Source organism: Pelmatolapia mariae, linkage group LG10_11, assembly GCF_036321145.2.
Source record: "Pelmatolapia mariae isolate MD_Pm_ZW linkage group LG10_11, Pm_UMD_F_2, whole genome shotgun sequence".
Classification (NCBI taxonomy): Eukaryota; Metazoa; Chordata; class Actinopteri; order Cichliformes; family Cichlidae; genus Pelmatolapia; species Pelmatolapia mariae.
In genome coordinates this window covers 55,286,069-55,304,236 of record NC_086236.1, presented here as the reverse complement: position 1 = coordinate 55,304,236, position 18,168 = coordinate 55,286,069, and the positions used below count along the sequence as shown (strand labels likewise).

The following is an 18,168-nucleotide window of genomic DNA, read 5'->3' as shown; positions in this document are numbered from 1 at the left end:
TTTTATCAGTGTTTGGAGTTTAACGTCTCTTTCTAAGCTTCCTTCCTATTTTTTTTCTTCCAGGCTTCGGAGGAGCCAGAGGAGAGGGAAACCTTGGCTCTCATGGCTGCTCGTGGGGACAGCGAGGAGACTCAGGATGGAGAAACTTACATAGAAAAATACACCCGGGGAGTTCTGGAGGTGGAGAACATACTTAGCCTGGAGAGGCTACGACAGGTAACCTACGCAGTAACACAATCTAATTTAGTAAAAAATGTAATTTAGTGTACATCATAATCATTAATTATTTAGGGATGATGTGTAGAGATAAACTTGCCTTTTTTTTAATGGTCTCCGCAGGCTGTGACAGTGAAGGAAGCACTCGCTGCCAAGGGGAGACACTTAAGGAGGAGTATCAGCACACCAAATGTACAGCAAGTAATTAAAGAAATCACTCACTGCATGTCCTGCTGGCCATATGGAAATAACTTGACCATAAAATTATACACATGATTTTACTGTCCTATTTCTTGTTCTCCAGTCTTTATGTAGTAAAACAGACCTGACTGGTTGTGAGGATGAAGACTGTAAGGTGCGTCGGGCTTCTTGTTCAACATTTTCTGTAACTGTCATGCAAGAGTACACTTGTGTGATGACTGTGGTCTGTTGTGACTGTAATCACAGGATCACTGTGACCGTGTGGACAGCACCAACTGTAATCCACAGGACGGCTCCCTTTGTACCACACCCATTAAAAAGGAGAGCTCAGGTAACCTCAGAAAAAGCACATGTGTGGAAGCATCCCGTTCTGACTTTAGAGTTAACACCGAATGTTCCCATACAGGGTTGGTTCCAGAGAGTTCGACCTTTTTTATTGCCAGCCCCTTTAAAGTCCTCTCCCCACAACCTCCTAAATTCCTCAAGTCTCTTCTTCCTGTCAAAGAGGAAAACAAGGCCAAGAAAGTTCTTGAGGCCCGGCCGCTGCTGGGACACGAGGTAAGGAGGATGGAGCTGAAATCACTCTAAATGGGTGGTATTCATTTCTGTGGTTTTTTTGCATGTTGCTCCTTTTGCCATTGCACTTTTCTTCCAGTTCCACATTTCCATTTTGTCAGATCACTGTCGTAATTTCACCACATCAAGTTACACTTTCAAAACATGTTCAGTATAACGACGCTGACAAAAAAGCACAAATTGTCCGAAGCTGCGTGATAACATCATTCACTTTGTTGTTGTCACTTTATTGAACAGAAGGTGCGTGACACATAGGAGCATGACTTCAACTTGACTAAGCTGTGCTGTGTCATGTCTCTGTTTTATTTGTGGAAGTTGAATTTCCAGATATTTTTGTCACTGTTTCGATCATTTAAACTAACACTGCACATTTGTTTTCTTGAAGTGGACTAAGAGAGGTGTAAGGACTGAGGTTATATCAGGAATACTGTGGTTCGCAGATAGAAGTTTCTACAAACCCAGTTACAAAGATTTTTGGACGCTGTGTAAAATGCAAATACAAGCAGAATGTGATGATTTGCAAATCTTATAAGACCACATTTTATTCACAATAGCAAATAAAAAAAACATATCAAGTATTTAAACTAAGAAATTCACCATTTTCAGAAAAAATAAGTTGGGATGGGTATCTCCTCTTTGCTTAGCTACAATAAGTAAATGGCTGGGAACCAGAGAGACCAGTTTTTGGACTTCTGTGGAGAGGACTGTATATAACTTTCAGCGCTGATAGTCCCTTTAAAGGTGCCAATCCCATAGGCGTTGATTCACCCCCATACCACGAGACATGCTGGCTTATGAACTCAGCACTGAAAACAAGTCAGCTGTTGCCGTTCCTTTTTAATCCAGAGGATGCAGAGTCCATGTTTTCCAAACATGGTCTATTTTAAGTGATCTTTGTCCCAGAGAAGACAGCAGTGTTTCTGGACCATGTTCACATATGGCTTCTTTTTGCATGATAGAGCTTTAACCTCCATTTGTGGATGGCACAGGGAGCTGTGTTCCTGAGCCCATGCAGTGATTTCTGTGGCATGCCTGTTTTTAAAGCAGTGCTGCCTTAGAGAGCATCCAATGCTGATTTTCAACCTTGTCTTTTTCGCATAGAGATTTCTCCAGATTCTCTGAATCCCTTGGTTGTATTGTGTACTGTAGATGAAGAAATATTTAAAGTTGCTGCCTTTAAATTCAAAATGAACTATTTTTTGTCATGCAATAGTAAAATCCCTCAGATTAAACGTTTGACATGGAGTTTTTTGTTCTACTATGAGTAAAATATGAGTTTAATGAGATTTGCAAATCGTTGGAATCTGTTTTTATTTACATTTTGCAGTTCCAACTTTTTCAGAATTAGGTTTTTAACAAACAGCAAAGAAGTTCTTAATGTATAAATGCAGGAGTACATAAATAGCAGTAGTCTGTTTAAAAATGGTCTTATGCATTTATTAAGTGTGAGCAAGTGCTTAAGTGTTTGATGCAGATTATACTTATTCAATGGGCGTGAGAAAACGAGTGCAAGAAACTACACAGACTAACTGCTCACCAGTGTTCTCTAATAAAAAGTACTGTCCCTCGTACTTAGTGCACTTCAAGCAGTGTTTTTGTGAAATGTTAAACTGCATGGCACTAATGATATAACTGGCCTGCCCAGCTCCATGCATGCTGTGTGTGTGAGTGTGAAGTGTGTGCTGTTGTTCTGACCCATCTGCAGAGCATGCGCTCATGTGTGGACAGCCCTGCACTGCTCCCCCCTCCCTGCCCCTGGCGCCGACCCAGGGCAGGCAGCGAGGGCCACTGCAAGCTTTCCACCTCCACCTCCACCCCCACCTCCACTCCCACCAGCAGACAGCTCAGCCACACACTGCCACACACTGCTGTAAGTGTTACGCACTCTCCACTGAGGGTTACTCCAGGAGTTTTGCACAGACATAATACGCGCTGACGTAACAAGTAGTCGGTGTGCTGTAAGTATCGCACTCACAACTGTACACTTGTCCTTTTGCTGGGCAGATAATCCATGAACTGACAGCATTTACAACAAGAGTCAGCTTCATTGGCTCAGTAATAACATAGCATTAGTCAGGAAAGCTAGTTAGAAATAATAGTATTTAGGTTGCTACTAACCTGGTAGAAAAAAAGTGTTTATATCAGTTCAATACTTTGGTTAAAATATGTAATACTGTGATATTAATGGGGTAATACTTTTGATTATAATGCAATACATGCAACACATCTAATACATGCATAGAAAATATTAAGATTAATAGCATGGTAGCATATTAAATGCTACTATGAGCCCCAGATTACCATCAAAATCACAAGCTGAAATAAGTTATGACCAAATTTTAATTCTTAGGTAGCTGAAAAAGCAGAGCTTCATGGGTTTTATGGGTTGGCACAAATATATGTTTTTGGAGAAAATATTATGATATACTATAGTATAATTTCTAAACAGCCTCATTCAAATATTCAGTGAAATGCTAAAATATACTGTTATACTATACATTTTTTTTGGTTTTGCCTCCGTAAACCAGGAAAATGGATTTAAAATCAAACAACCAAGAGAAAACTGAAATGCAGGCTTTCAGCTTTAATTTAAATTAAAAATAAATTTTAATTAACCATTTAGGAATTACAGCCATTTTCATATACATCTATTTTCTCAAAATTAGTTTGTTAATTGACTGAAAAGCAGTTTCATGGTAAAAGGAGGGTTATTGTGTGATTTCAACACAAACTGAGCAGACATAATATCAGTTGTTGAAACTGGATTTTATAGCTTTTTATTGTCATCATCCCCAAAGAAACGTCAGTGTAATTCAGGGAGGCCATCATTAGGCTTACAAACTAAATAAACTTATCAGAGAGAAAAACTTTAGGAATGGCCAAATGATTAACATTGTTAAAAAGATCTCAACAGGATCTAAATACCTGAGAGACCACAGAAGACAGCTAAAGTGCAAGACCACAGGATTATTGTTGTCAAAGTCTTCAGTCAGGAGACACCTTCATAAATGTATATACAAAGAGTTTGCAAAACAGTGCAAACCACTGGTTACACTAAAGAACCAGAAGGTCAGATCAGACTTAGTCATGTCTAACATCTAAAAGAGCCTGTGCAGATCTGAAAAAACCCTCTGGTCCGAAGAAACTACAATGAACTTTTACCAGAATGATGGGAGGGTGAAAGTATAAGATGCATCCTCAGTCATCCAATCCCAGTCTAGCTTGGATGAGTGACAAAACATTTCTTCCCCTGAAGAAATGTCGAGATGAACAGAATCAACTTTCTGGATCATAAGAAAGAGTTTCTTTAATGATGAAGTCAGTCACCTGATCTCAACCAAACAAAGCATGCTTTACAATTAATAAATACAAAAAAGAAGGACAAGAGAACCCACAAACAAGCAGCAGCTGGGGTGGCTGCAGTAAAGACCTAGCAGCGGATTTCAAGGGAGAAAGTTGGTGATTTAGTGACAGCATGGGTGATGTCCATGGGTTTCAAACCTCAATGACTGCAAAAGTATTAAAAAGAATCCTCATATTTAAAATTATGTTGGTTTGTCCGCTTAATTCTTAGAATTTTAAAATTTGGGGGACTGTATATACAAATAACTGTAATTCCGAAGTTTTGTTAAACCTCTTGAATTAAAGCTGGAAGCAGGCACTTCAGTCATATATTAATTGTTTCATTTAAAATGGCGGTCTACAGAGGCAGAAATACACAAATTATGTCTTTGCCCAACAAATCGTGGACCTAAGTGTAGAATGAGTGGTTTGATAGGGTATGATAGTGTTTAACTTGATGGGTCACGTTAAAGGACATGCAGTATGTGAACGCAATTTTAAAGCAGCAAACACCAGTAAAGTTATCAAAGATCAAAGAAAAAAGTGTCACAGTATTCATACATTATGCTCTGTTCCATCATTACATTCAACCATTTTCATTGTCTCCAGTCTCTTTCTGCAAATAGTCTTTACATAGGCTACACATGCTGTAACTAACATCAGACCTGGTGTGTCTTTTGTCCCGCTGCTCTTCTTTTGATCGGCAGGACTCTGAAGACGAGGAGACGGATGTGCGCATGGCTCTAAGTCTAAATCGTGGCTCTCAGGACCAAAGCACCTTCCAGCCTTACATCCCAGAGGACTTTGCAAACTTTGAGATCTACAACGCCACTCTGGAGAGCCAGGAGGGGTTTCGCTCTGACTTGAAGGGGAGCCGGTGTGGAGGTGGGAGCAGCGAGAGAGAGGTGTCGCGAAGCCCCACGAACAGCAGTTGCACTAGTGGTTACTTTTCACACAGTGCCTCCAATGCCACGCTGTCTGACATGCCTTTCAGTGCCAGTGAGAGCTCTGACCATATCAGCTGCACCTCCAGAGATTCCCATGACCCTCTTGGCTGCCCTGTTGGAAGAGGCGGCACCCGAACCAAAAGTGTTTCTGCAGGGAGTGACGCTCAGCCACGACCTCTTTCGGCAGATGGGGTTCAGGACCTGCTCATCCATTCAGCCTCCTCACCTATCAGTATTCCTAATTGCACTGATAAGCCACAGTCATTCCCTTCGCCAAACAACTGTGTACTCAGTACCAGCCAGGAGTTTACTGACTTTAAAGGGGCTGATGACAGCGTTGGTGTAGCTGATTTGGAACATTTTACAGAGGGATGGGGGGAGGAGGGGTTGGAGATTTGTACAAACGAGCAGAAGAAAACAGTCGATGTAGAAACACGTGACACTGACAATCAGCTCACCTCTGATGTCTCTGGTATTCTTAAGACATCTCTTCCCGAAAAGACAATATGCAAATATCCTAATTATGAAAACGCCGTTGGTGTAGCTGTGTCCTGCCCTAACACAACAGTGTTTTGCACTTCAGTCAGAGCCCCAGTCTCCGCCTCAGCTCCATGTCCAGCCCAAATAAATCCTGCTGCATCGGTCCCACCTCCACTATCACCATCTCTACTCACATCGTTACCTACAGCCACGTCTTCAGCGCCAGCTCTGCGAGCAGGAGGAGAACCTCCCATTCAGGAGCCAGCCCAAGGGGATCTGCCCCATGGAAGTCCCTGTCCCAGTCCAAATCCCAGCAGCGCTGAGCCCTCTGGAGACTCCAGTGGGGATGAGAGCACTCCTGTTGCTCAGCTTCCTGACTGGATGGCACCTGGTGAGCAGGTGTGGGTGGGGAAGAGGAGAGGAACGGTCCACTATGTGGGAGGGGTGGAGTTTGCCAAGGGGATCTGGATTGGTGTGAAGCTGGACATGGCAGTGGGTGAGTCCATTTAAAACTTCTGTTTGTAGACCCCCAAGAAAACGTAATTATTACAGGAAAGAATGATTCGTTTAAACAGTCTGAATGTTCCATATATCTCATGCCCTGTATTCCTTAGTCAAAAACTTAATGATTAATTTATATATGTTGTCTTTAAGGCTATGCAGTTATTAACAGCAATATAAATATAGTATTTATTAATCCCTTAAATACTGGTGTCAGTCACGGCTAACACACATGTGGGGCTATGTGGTGAAACAAAATCGCTGTAACCCCCTGTTGACTGTCTGTTAGAGGATTAGAAGAGCGACTTACAGGAGAGCGAGGTTTGCTTTTAGTGGTGGGATTGTTAATCCACTCTGACTGGTCCATTCGTGTCAGCAGACTGTTGTTTCTAGGAAACAAAACAAGAAAACAAAAGCAAAAAAAAACAAAAAACCCACCGTGCACTCAGTGCCAAGCAGGAAAGATCTCACAGGCTCTGTTAAAGGCTAATGGATAAACATAGTGGAGCATTTAGCAACTGGTATTTCTCTTTGGTCTCTAATGGAGACTACAAACAGGTGAACACAAACTTCACATGAATGCTAATGATGATTTGGGTTTTCTGGCTGTACAAAACAGGAAACTGTCTGTGCATCCAGTTTATACATTGTGCTTAAAAATGTATTGATTGGCTGAGATAAGTCAAAACTAACGAGTATCTAACTAACGAGTTAGTACATTAGATAGATACGTCAAAATTTTGAGATAATAACCTGAAAATTTTGCCTTGAGGATGGCAAAAAATATTTCTTTTTAAGTAGCAGAAACAAGCTGTCGTAGTTTTCCATATCAATCTGATAAGGGATCTCATACTTTTGAGGGGGTTTCTGCTGCCCCCAAGTGGTATACAAGAGAAAAAAAACAGGGGAAAAAAAAAAGTTGTCCTAGTTTTGATGTGTTGTAGTCATCACAGACTGACTCATAGCCTAGAAAATGAGTCAGACTGTAACAAACAGCAATAAACCTGTGACCCCGGGGCAGTTTCCACTTAATATACTGTACATATCATATGACATGTGGGGGGTTTTTTCTGTGTGCTACCCTGTTACTAATAAAGCTGAAACACAGCATGAATGTTAGTAAAACAGAACACAGAAATTAGTAAATCCCTATATTTAAAAGAAAAAAAGCACAAATACATTCTATATTCTATAAAATTCTATAAAAATTGCACATTTTGCTTTTGATGCCAGTAAAAAAAAGCCAAAGTTTTGTGGGGGTTTTTTTTTTTTTTTGCAAAGCAGGCAAAACTAAGAAAAAAATACTGTAGTAATACAAACTGTGTATAAATTACAGGGAACTAAACCTGACTGAGAGAGAAAGAAAAATAAATAAAAAGGAAGCTAAACAAACATCACATTCCAGTAAAGGCAACACAATACATACTGTTGACTCATATATCATCCCGGAAAATGCAGAGGCGATTAGATAATGAAGAAATGGGTCCCAGGTCTGGTAGAATAAAAAGGGTTTATCCTTTAATGGTGCAGAAGAGCTTCAGATAGAAAGAGTAGGACACCTGTCAGTGATCCACTAGACCAAGATAGATTTCCAAGCACAGCGGAGCAGAACGTGCCAAAAGGTCTCTGTAGTGAAAATAGGCCATTACATTAAACTGTTGAACAATTGTGATCCAAACCTGCTGGACACAGGGACAGTGCCAGCAGCAGACATGTAGAACAAAGCATTTAGTACAAAGCTCAGAAACACATTTTTAAAAAGTCTTGACATCAAAATGTGTTTTATGTCCATACTTGATATAAGATTTCAGGTGCTCAACAGTCCAGCCTTCATTTCACAATGTGTCAAATGCTTTGAGAGAGTAACAGGTCTGGACTGCAGAGGTGCTACTTTGCACTTTTTTATTAAGGATCCCTGCAGTTAAAACGTATTTGTAAGAGGAGTCTACATTAAAAGTGATTAGAAGTGAGCCGTAAGTCCTCTAATAAGTTATGCCTCATCCTCCTATAGGTAAGCACAATGGGACAGTCCAGGGCAGGGTGTACTTCCGCTGCCCCCCAGGTCACGGCGTGTTTGTGAAGCCATCTCGTCTCACCAGAGGACCACCCTCCATGGACGCAGAACCGCAGACTCTGATCAGATAGGACCCAAAGAAGGACATGTTTTCTGGGGAGTTGCAGGGATCTGAGGTTGGTCCTCAGATCCTGTTCGGCCTCCCTTCATGTTATATTTTTGACCACTCAAGTCTCTGAGCTAAAGGAGTCTGTGCTGTCTGAAAGCATATCTTACCTGTGCATTTAATGAAGGTATATCCTAATTATTGTTCACTGACAACAACAAAAAAAATCACTATGCACATATCTTAGTTTTCTATATGGTGATATTTTTATAGAAAACTTTACTTTAATCTGGGAGTCTTTATACAATATTACCCACATACTTTTTGTTACATTGGTTCTGAACACTATATACCATATTTTTGTAAGGCAATGCACTCCAGCCACCCCTCCCCCCCCCCCCCCCCCCCCCCCCAGCTCCCCTAGGCTCATAATGGAGTAATCTGGGATATGAAGATTAAGAATGTACTACTGTTAATAAACATTGATATTTACATCAATATGAAATATCAGGGCTAACCAAAGAACTTCGGTTCCATATCTGCTGTTATGAGTTACATTTTATTTTTCTAATGTGCGTATGTGGACGTATTTACTACAAATCGATGTGTCCAATTAAAGCTTAGTGCCATATCTCTAGGAGTAATGCCACATACCCTGAGCATAAGACGAATCTGCAAACCCGAGTTGCAGTTAGAAATGTTGCTGTTGACGTACTGTAACACTGTGGAGGAAATAATCCCCATCCATCCAGCACGAAACTGTTGGTGTTCGAATGCTTGCACTGGAAAGGATTCTTGGAGAGTTTGTTGACTGTCTTCCACGTTGGACTGATGAAATATTTGCAACCGCTGAACTGTGTGTCAACACTAGATGTACAAAGCAGCTAGGTTTTGTCTGAGGCTGGATATACTGATGCCTTATTGCCCCGTTTTTATAAAAAGAGGCACATAAGTCCCAAAATACTCAGTAGTTATAACCATAGCTGTATGGATCAGAACCTGTATGTATATTTTGAAACCCACAAGTATTCAAAATGCCATCCTGCCTTGCTGACTGACTGATTGAATGCCTTTTTAGCTGATGTCCATCTCCATTTTACATGCTAACAGACTGATGAGTGATGCTACATGTTAAAAGGTACTCAATAACTCAGTTTTTCACATGGAGGATTGAATAAAGGGGCGATGGACAGCATCGGGTTAGAGAAAATTAGCTTAGGTATGAAGAAGAGTTTCCTACAAACGTGTATTTTATCAAAGTGGTGAACTGTGGAACTGACTAGAAATAGGTAAATATTCAAGCTGTAATTGCAAGTAAAAGAAAGAAACCCAAGAACCTTACTTTAAAGAAGAGAACAAAGCTGCTCTCCCTAAAAAGGAGTTGTAAATAGAAATGTATTTGAACATAGTATTTACACTATTATAATGTACAGAATTGTATTTATAATGTATCTTGAATTGTTTAATTGGTACAAAATGTTCTAGAATAGAACATTTACAATCAGTGTATGTGTTGACTCTTCATTCTGCTCATGCATGCTAACCTAGTGTATTTACCTAACTAGTATATGCAAGTAAATTTGAAATTCAGGATTCAGATGCAGGGAAAAAAGAAAAAACAAGAAGTTACTTTTAACCACTGCATTTTTCTAATGTAGCGATACCTTCAGGCTGACAAACCTGTTTCCTGGATGTATATATATATACATATATTAAAATGTAGTCTAATATTAACTTTTTTTCAATTAAAAAAAAAAGTCTGATGATAATGTAGGATTAGCCAGCAGTTTGTGTTTTTAGTTCCGTCCTATGCTGGGATGTAGTGCAGTTTTAAATTTGGAATAGGAAACAGCAACAGTATACAGCAATTTAAGTCCTTGCGAAAAGAAAGTTTTCACAGGACTCTATGCAGTTCAGTGAAAAACTAAGTGCACCCTATGATTCAGTAGCTCTTAGAACTACCTTTAGCAGCAATAGCATGTGGGAGTTGTTCTTATTGATGTGGAGGAATTATGGCCCACTCTTCTTTGCTGTGTCACAATCGTTTATGCACAGCTTCCTCAAGGTCCTGCCACAGCATTTCAGCCCTGTTGACGTCTGGACTGTGACTGAGCCATAGAAACACCTTGATTCTTTTCTTTTTCAGCCACTCGCTTGTAGATTTGCTGCTGTGCTTGGGATCACTGTCCTGCTACATGACACAATTCAGCCAGGCATCAGCTGTCAGATAGATGGGCCTCAAATTTGACTTTACATTACTTTGGTAATGAGGAGTTCACGGCCAACTCAATGACTGCAAGATGCCCAAGTCCTGTGGCTGTAAACAAACCCAAATAACCGTTCCTCCACCACCCTTGTTCACGGTGGGAATTGCGCCGATAGTCTGTGACTGATTTTCACCAAACACGGCATTATTCAAAAGAACACACTGGCGTCCAGAAGTCTTGTTGTATCTTTAGTTACAACTTTGTAAACATAAGCTGTGCTGCCATGTTCTTTTTAGAGAGAAGATGCTTTCTCCTGGCAACCCTTCTGAATTCCTCTTCCTAATTTCTAATTCTACTGCCATGAATTTTAACATTTAACATCCTAACTGAGGCACAATATAAACCTCCTAACAGAGTAGAATTCTTGTAAACAGGAATAATAAGCACGTTGCCCCCTTAAAATGATGAAGCCCTTTAATAGGTTTAAATCTTTCCAACCAATTCATTGCTTCAAACAGTCTGAAATGTAAGCTGTCTGTAACCAGTGGTGTCATGTTTGAGGTGCTTTTAACCTACAGTTATGGTCGGCTGTTTACATACACTCATCACAGGCATGAGTGTCATGGTAATTTTGGGCTTTTAAGGATTTGTTTAAACTGTTCTTTTTCCAGGGTGGAATGATTTTTACGGCATACACATTTAACTATTTTAAACTGGACGCACAAGTTTGAATTTATTTTTGATTCTCTCAAATCTGAAACTTGACGGGCCTTGGCGTTGGAAAAGTTAAAAGACAAAAGTTATTAAAAGATTCAAGTGAGCATATGTAATTATTTGACTATACATTTTTTTACCCTTTGTGGATTAGAGAAAATCCAAAAAGAAATTCAAACTTGTGCACCCAATTCTTGTTTTCTTAAAGTCATTAAAGATGTATGCTGTGCAAAAACTCCACCCTGGTAAAAAAGAAAGTTCATGGAAGTCATTAAAAGCCCCAAATTACAACGACAGGTCATGCTCATGGTAATGTAAACTTCTAAACACAACTGTAAAGTAAGTTCCCCAAATTGTTTCCCAAACAAACAAACAAAACAAAAAAAAATCTATTTTTAAAAATGTCTATTATAACCGGATATTGATGATTGATTTTGTTTATTTCCAATAGGAGGAGATGCTATAGGAAAATTAAAAAAACAAAAACAAACCCAGCTTATACTACAGTAAACTACGACGATAGTAAAGAATAAATTATTTGAGCAAGATTTTCAGCTTGTTTTTTGCACTTTCATTATGAACTTATTAAATTACACCCCAGCAAGTGCTGTGCACTCACGGACTGCACGAGTTTCCGGGGAGAACTGACATTCCCAACATGCTATTATTTCCCAGTTAACCCTAAATTATATATGAACATACATGGTCGAAGTAACTGAGTAACTTTATTCAGCTCTACGCTGCGTGCCCTTGTGACAGTTTCAGCAGTTGTACGACAGTAGGGACGGTGTGGTGGTCTGGATCTGGGTGGAGTTAAGGATCCGTGTCACACACGCTGACAACTGGGAAGCACACACAACAAACAGGTGTCTTCCTCCTCTTTCAGACGCACAGTCACACTTTCGGGGGGCCTCCTGTCCGCACACTGAACGCTCCTCTTTCCTTTATCTAACTTTTAAAACTCCCCGGAAATCATTTTGAAACACAGCTTTCACACAATGCACGCGGCACAGAAAGACACCACCTTCACCAAGATCTTTGTGGGAGGTCTTCCTTATCACACAACCGACTCAAGTCTGAGAAAATACTTCGAGGTGTTTGGAGAAATCGAAGAGGCCGTCGTTATCACTGACCGGCAGACGGGCAAATCCAGAGGTTATGGATTCGTAAGTAAATCCTGTAATTATATAAGGATCCGGTCAGCTGAACGAGTAAAGTAGAATGCGCTGTTTCGTGTGCAGGAGTATCATCTCATGGAAAACGCGTTGTCCTAATTTAGGTGACCATGGCAGACCGGGCCTCTGCCGACCGAGCCTGCAAGGACCCCAACCCCATAATAGATGGAAGGAAAGCCAATGTGAACCTGGCGTATCTTGGGGCCAAACCCAGGGTCATTCAGCCAGGTGAGTTTTGTTTTTATTTTCTTTTACAATCTAATATAAAAAGAACTAAACTAAATTAAGCTAATTGAAGTTTATGGAAACAAATCTAAGAAAACTTGTAGGTATTTTTCTTCCTGTTTTTCTTTCTTTCTTTCTTTCTTTCTTTCTTTCTTTCTTTTTTTTTTTTTTTTTTTTTTTAAGATTTTAAACAAATGTTTCACAATGGTCTGTATCAACTCCAGGCTTTGCATTTGGTGTGCCTCAGATCCATCCAGCATTCATCCAGAGACCTTACGGGTATGTGAAGCTACATTTTGTTTCTGTCACAAAAATCTGTCTCTATTAGAAATGCCCTTGACTATATATTTTTTTTCATTATTATTGTTTTAAATGTGTATTTATTATTGCCTCCATCTGTTTCACCCTGACTGATGACATGTGAGTGTACATGTGTGCCCCTCTGCTTGAGGTTGATTGTGAAGGAAGTGAGCGTTTGTCCCCAGCCACTGCAGGACTTGTCTTCATGTTGTCTATCTCTCTCTGATCTGACAGGGTCGGTAACGGTTAAAATAGCTGATGAAGTGACATGATGATTTGAGGAATAGCTGAGTCTGCATTGGGCAGAGCGCTAAAGTGTTACCTGTATACTCTGACATACACAAACGAACAGAAATGGTGACTAGATGCATGGAAATCTTCTGCTGTTGTTGTTTTCTTTGATTATTTTTTTTTCAGTTTTCCATAGTACATAGATTGGTGTGTGCCTTGTTTTCAGTATGATGTGGCGTTCAGCTTAACTGTGTGCTTACTTCTACTTGCAGTGGGGGATGTGGGGCGTTCAGAAGGGGATTTTTTCATACAGACTTTTCCAGTCATCATAGGGAGTTATAACTCTGCGATGGGGTGTTGATTCTTTTTCCCGTTTTAATGATTGTGCTTTAGCCTGTGTTTTTATTTATTTATTCCTGGTTTCTGGTTAACATGAAGTTCACTGTGTTTTGTTGTCAAAAGGGGTTGGGGTTGACGATCACTCAGTGTGTTAATTTCAAATTCAATCCCCGGCAACAAAACAAACACTGGCTTGCATGTGGGAGTTCATTTTCTGTTTCCTTACCCATGATGCTGTGTTTTTTTTTTTTTTTGTTGTTGTTTTTTTTAAATTGTTTTTTCAATTAACCTACTGCTTTCATTTGTAGCTTACATCTACAGGTACATATACTGAGCATTTTCTTTCTGATCAGTCACAAATATTCAGTGGTTTTTTTGCCATCACTCAAGAAGTGTGTATGAGTGTGTTCGATTGCCTCCCTCTTTGCAGAAAGGCTGTGCTTTGGTGAAGTAAGTTATTTTTTAACAAAAAGGTTTCAAATTAAAGCTGGCTCACTCTGTTGAAATTTTATCGTTATGAATTCATTATTTTAGCTATGACACATGAGTTTAGGTGTGCTCAAATAGTCCCTGCAATATAGGGTGAAGACAAGAGCTCTTAGCTCGTCTCTTAGGCAGCAGCTGTTGGCTACAGTGATCCGCATGGCCTCTCAAATTCAGATGGAAAAAAGGGAGTCACTCAGCAGCGCTGTTAATAATGTATGGCAGAGACGGAGCCGCTTGGCTGCGGACGACAGGTGGGACGAGCCATGCGCCCATGAGGCGTTTTGGTTATGTGCTGGGGATTAACCATGTGCCCTGGTGATTTACAATGCACCTTTATTTAGCTCTCCACTTGCAGGACGACAAAACCTCCATGCCCTCCTTTCAGTAGTCACACTTAAAGTCAGCTGTGACCTTTACAGCATTTAAACACTTGGTAGTAAAAACAAGTTGCGTCACAAAGCGAGGATACCAGCATGATGGCTTCTGTCTAGTCAAGTTGAAAGCTGTTAAAGTAATTAGACGGGTCACGCTCAAAAACAAGCATTAGGAGTTTTCTGGAATCGATGTGCCTCTATAAGACAAAAGAGTTAGCCTTTGTTTCGCCTCCCATTTTCACTTATCAGTGGGGACACCTTCAATCTGATCGTAGTGAGGTGTAGGCAGTTGTTGAGGAGAGCTCTGCCATGTGTCACTGAAGGAGAAGATCAGCTTGTCCTTTTGCGATGACAAGAGGAGCAAAAATAGCATGCAGCCAGCCTCCCTTGTCACTCAAGTTGGCCGTGCGTGTGTATTTGCGCGGGGTGGTGGTATGTCTGGAAGGGTAGAAGAGGTGCACGTGTCAGTGGATAAATATACTTTACACCTGCTCCTCAGTGTATTTACTTAGCGTGTCTCTGACAGAAGTTTAAAGTGGAGGCAAGTTTACCCAGATACAAAGGTCGTATGTTTCCATCATCATCAAATGGAGGTGTCCCTTTATTACACAGTCTTGTTTATTTCTTTTTCAAACAGCCATCTGCACAACATAATACAGCTAAGCACCTACTTTTGATAAGATGCTGTATGGTTACTTAAACAGCTACGTGCAAAACAGTCATTTTTCTCTCTTTTTTTTGCGTTTATGGACCTATTAACACGTGTGGGCATGCTTGTATGTGTGGTGTTGGTGTTGCAGTATGTGGACAGAACCGTGTCCATTTCTCGAACTGATATGTTGTGTTTTTGCGATAAGCTCGCATTTTGTCAAATATGGTTTTCAGTGAAGCGTTGGGGTGCAGAGCTTGGCTATGTCTTCTTTTAATGCCTCACTGTGTTTCAGATTCGGGTGCTTTTTGAAATTTAAAGCTACGCTTGTGTTTCTTTGTGGTTTTTGCTGCTTTTTAACGTTTCATTTCTAGGTAGGGTTTTTATTTTTTCCGTTAATGAATGGATTTGCTGTGTTCTGAGGACTGGACTGACATATTTGGCACCTGCTTTTCCGTTTTCCAGCGTTGGAAAGATGACTGACTGTGGCTCTGTTCTGACCCTGTGCATCTTTGTGTCCTACAGGATCCCAGCTCATTATGTCTTCCCTCAAGCCTTTGTCCAACCCAGCATGGTGATTCCTCATGTACAACCGTCTGCAGCCACAGCAACAGCTGCTGCTGCCACTTCCCCATACCTTGACTATACTGGAGCAGCTTATGCCCAGTACTCTGCAGCTGCTGCGACTGCTGCTGCTGCAGCTGCTGCCTATGAGCAGTATCCGTACGCAGCTTCACCAGCACCGACGAGCTACATGACTACAGCGGGGTATGGGTACACTGTCCAGCAGCCGCTTGCCACCGCTGCCACCCCAGGAGCAGCAGCAGCTGCTGCGGCCTTCAGTCAGTACCAGCCTCAGCAGCTCCAGACAGATCGCATGCAGTAAAACCTTTAAGACTACCTTACAGAAAGAAAAGAAGGGGAGGTGAGCTCTTTCCATGAAGAGGGTGAAGGTAGGAGATGCAGACAGATTGAGGCTGATTTAAAAAAAGAAAAAGAAAAAAAGGTTGTCACTTCCAGGTTTTAACTAAGCAGAACCTCTACCAAAGAGCGAGAAGACAATGTTGAGACAAGTGAGGAATGTATATTTTATTCAAGTGAGATCAGTATTGGATATAAATGAATATTTAATATTTATTCAGCAGTAGAAAAATTTGTCAGGTTAACTGAAGTTGACTCACTGGACATCAAGACAGCTGTTGCTGAGTTTTGTATATATGTTGCAGGGGTAAGTCCAAAGCGCATTCATGTCTTATGATCAGATTTCTTCCACGCTAATTTAAAAATCAGCGATAACACCTGGCGACAGTATGTTACACCATCATGCAGTTCTCAGTATTGAAATAGTTCGGACCATTTTTTTTCTTTTTGTTTCACAAAGCTGTCCAGGCACTGATGGAAACGTCAATGTTTATTAAGACTTTTATATATATATATATATATATATATATATTATTGTTTGGAGTGAGGTAGATTAGAGACCCTTGGGAAAAGAAATCCCTTTTAAAAAGTATTTTTTTCTGCGGTACATAAGACAAAATGCTCTGGTGACAGCTGAAGCTGGTAAAAGCACTCGCGCTTCTTCCCTTTTAATCACTCAAGTATGTTCAGCTAAAGGGAAGAAACGCTGTTGAATGTGAATCGTTCATTTTGATAAAATGTTTCATCGTGTGTTTAAATTATGCTATTTATGTATTTATTATGGAGCCTTACAGCAATAAACCCTTTGTTTTCATATGTTAGTATAAAAGTCTACTGTGGAACATGTCCATGTGTGCTGCTGCATTTCTCATGATCAAGAGCATATGATGGATGTGAACGCTCGGCTTTGCAAAGCTGTCGTCTGTAAAAAGAACAAATGATGAGTGGAAAGGTAGCAGTAACTTTAAAGTGTTTCTTTTTTTCTATACTGTTCTGTTGTTTTTATGTTGTCTAATAGATTAATAGCTCTTTAATGTCACTTTTGATACTTGACTAATTTGATAACTGACAGGCTGTTTTTAAAATTGATCACATTTTATGTCTTTTGACATTAAAGGTTTTCTGATGCAAGAGCAACAGCTATTGACCTTGTAATGCATGACTCAACTATACAGATATTTTATTTGGGAAATAAATCAAAATTTACCTTCAACTGTTTCTGTGTTCTTGTTTAATTGTTTGGCAGTATGAAAGAAGATTCTCCAGGTTTCTAAAAGGACGTTTAAAGCTGTTCTTTGGATGTTGGCTGCCTTTTGTTCTGTTCTCCAGATGACTGTGTTTTAAACTGTGCTGTAAACACTCACTGTTATATCTCTCTCCTGACCTCTTCCATTCATACCGATGATGATTTGAACCCAAAAACTTCACATTTGGATTCATCACTCCATAAAATGTGTCCTCACTCATGTTCAGGGCTGACAATCCTTAAGAATGGCGTCTTGACAGCCACCTTCCTCTGAGACCATTTTTGATGAGGCTTCAGTGAACAGCAGATGGAACCGCTTATAGGCCAGGTTCTGTGTCAGGTCTTTGTTGGAATTTATTCCCCCCTATTTCTTAAGGAAATGACCTTCAGATGCTGTTCATTTGCTAAAGATAGTTTTTAGGCTTGCCACTTCTTCCTTCGTCTTCTCCTTGTCCACTTTAAGGACACAATGTTCTTTGAGAATAACCTTGTTGGGACAAAAATACTATTACAAAAATACTAGTACCCCCCGTGTACACTGCACTGAAAATGAGTGAAAAAGCAACAAATTTTCAAAGGAAAACTTCGAAAGAAGTCTATAAATCCTTGGGAGTTGCTGCTCAATACCACTTTTTTTAAAATGACAAGAATACCTGATTGTTTAGAACAAAATATAAAGAAATGAGGGGTGGCTCAAGACTTTTGCCCAGCTTCATGTTTATGATGCTTTACAACAATGTGAAACACACTCATATAACCTGTTTGACTTTACTAAACTGTCTTAGAGTGTTCCTGTACAGTTGTTCAGAAACACGTTCTTGTTAGGAAATAAACAATTTTTCTCTAATATCTCTCGGTTTTTCTTACCAAAGCTGCTGCCTCCTGACACCTGCTGGTTAATGTGAGTATTGCACACTA

The 18,168-nt window shown here is 40.2% G+C and overlaps 1 protein-coding gene across 6 annotated transcripts in view; it reads left to right on the top strand.

Annotated features, from left to right (window-relative positions):
* Positions 1-16,468, top strand: part of kif13a (kinesin family member 13A) — a 45,546-nt gene extending 29,078 nt beyond the window's left edge. For 2 of the 6 annotated variants that reach the window (XM_063485253.1, XM_063485251.1), the window contains 8 exons: positions 64-216; positions 340-417; positions 521-571; positions 664-748; positions 824-975; positions 2,699-2,863; positions 5,043-6,258; positions 8,275-8,769. In XM_063485253.1, the coding sequence (XP_063341323.1) occupies positions 64-216; positions 340-417; positions 521-571; positions 664-748; positions 824-975; positions 2,699-2,863; positions 5,043-6,258; positions 8,275-8,408 (2,034 nt within the window). In that variant the 3' untranslated portion in view covers positions 8,409-8,769. Of the gene's footprint in view, positions 1-63; positions 217-339; positions 418-520; positions 572-663; positions 749-823; positions 976-2,698; positions 2,864-5,042; positions 6,259-8,274; positions 8,770-12,300; positions 12,471-12,583; positions 12,708-12,928; positions 12,984-15,608 lie in introns of those variants that run through there. The other 4 variants (XM_063485257.1, XM_063485255.1, XM_063485256.1 and 1 more) reach the window with 3 other exon arrangements.
* The last annotated feature ends 1,700 nt before the right edge of the window (positions 16,469-18,168 follow it).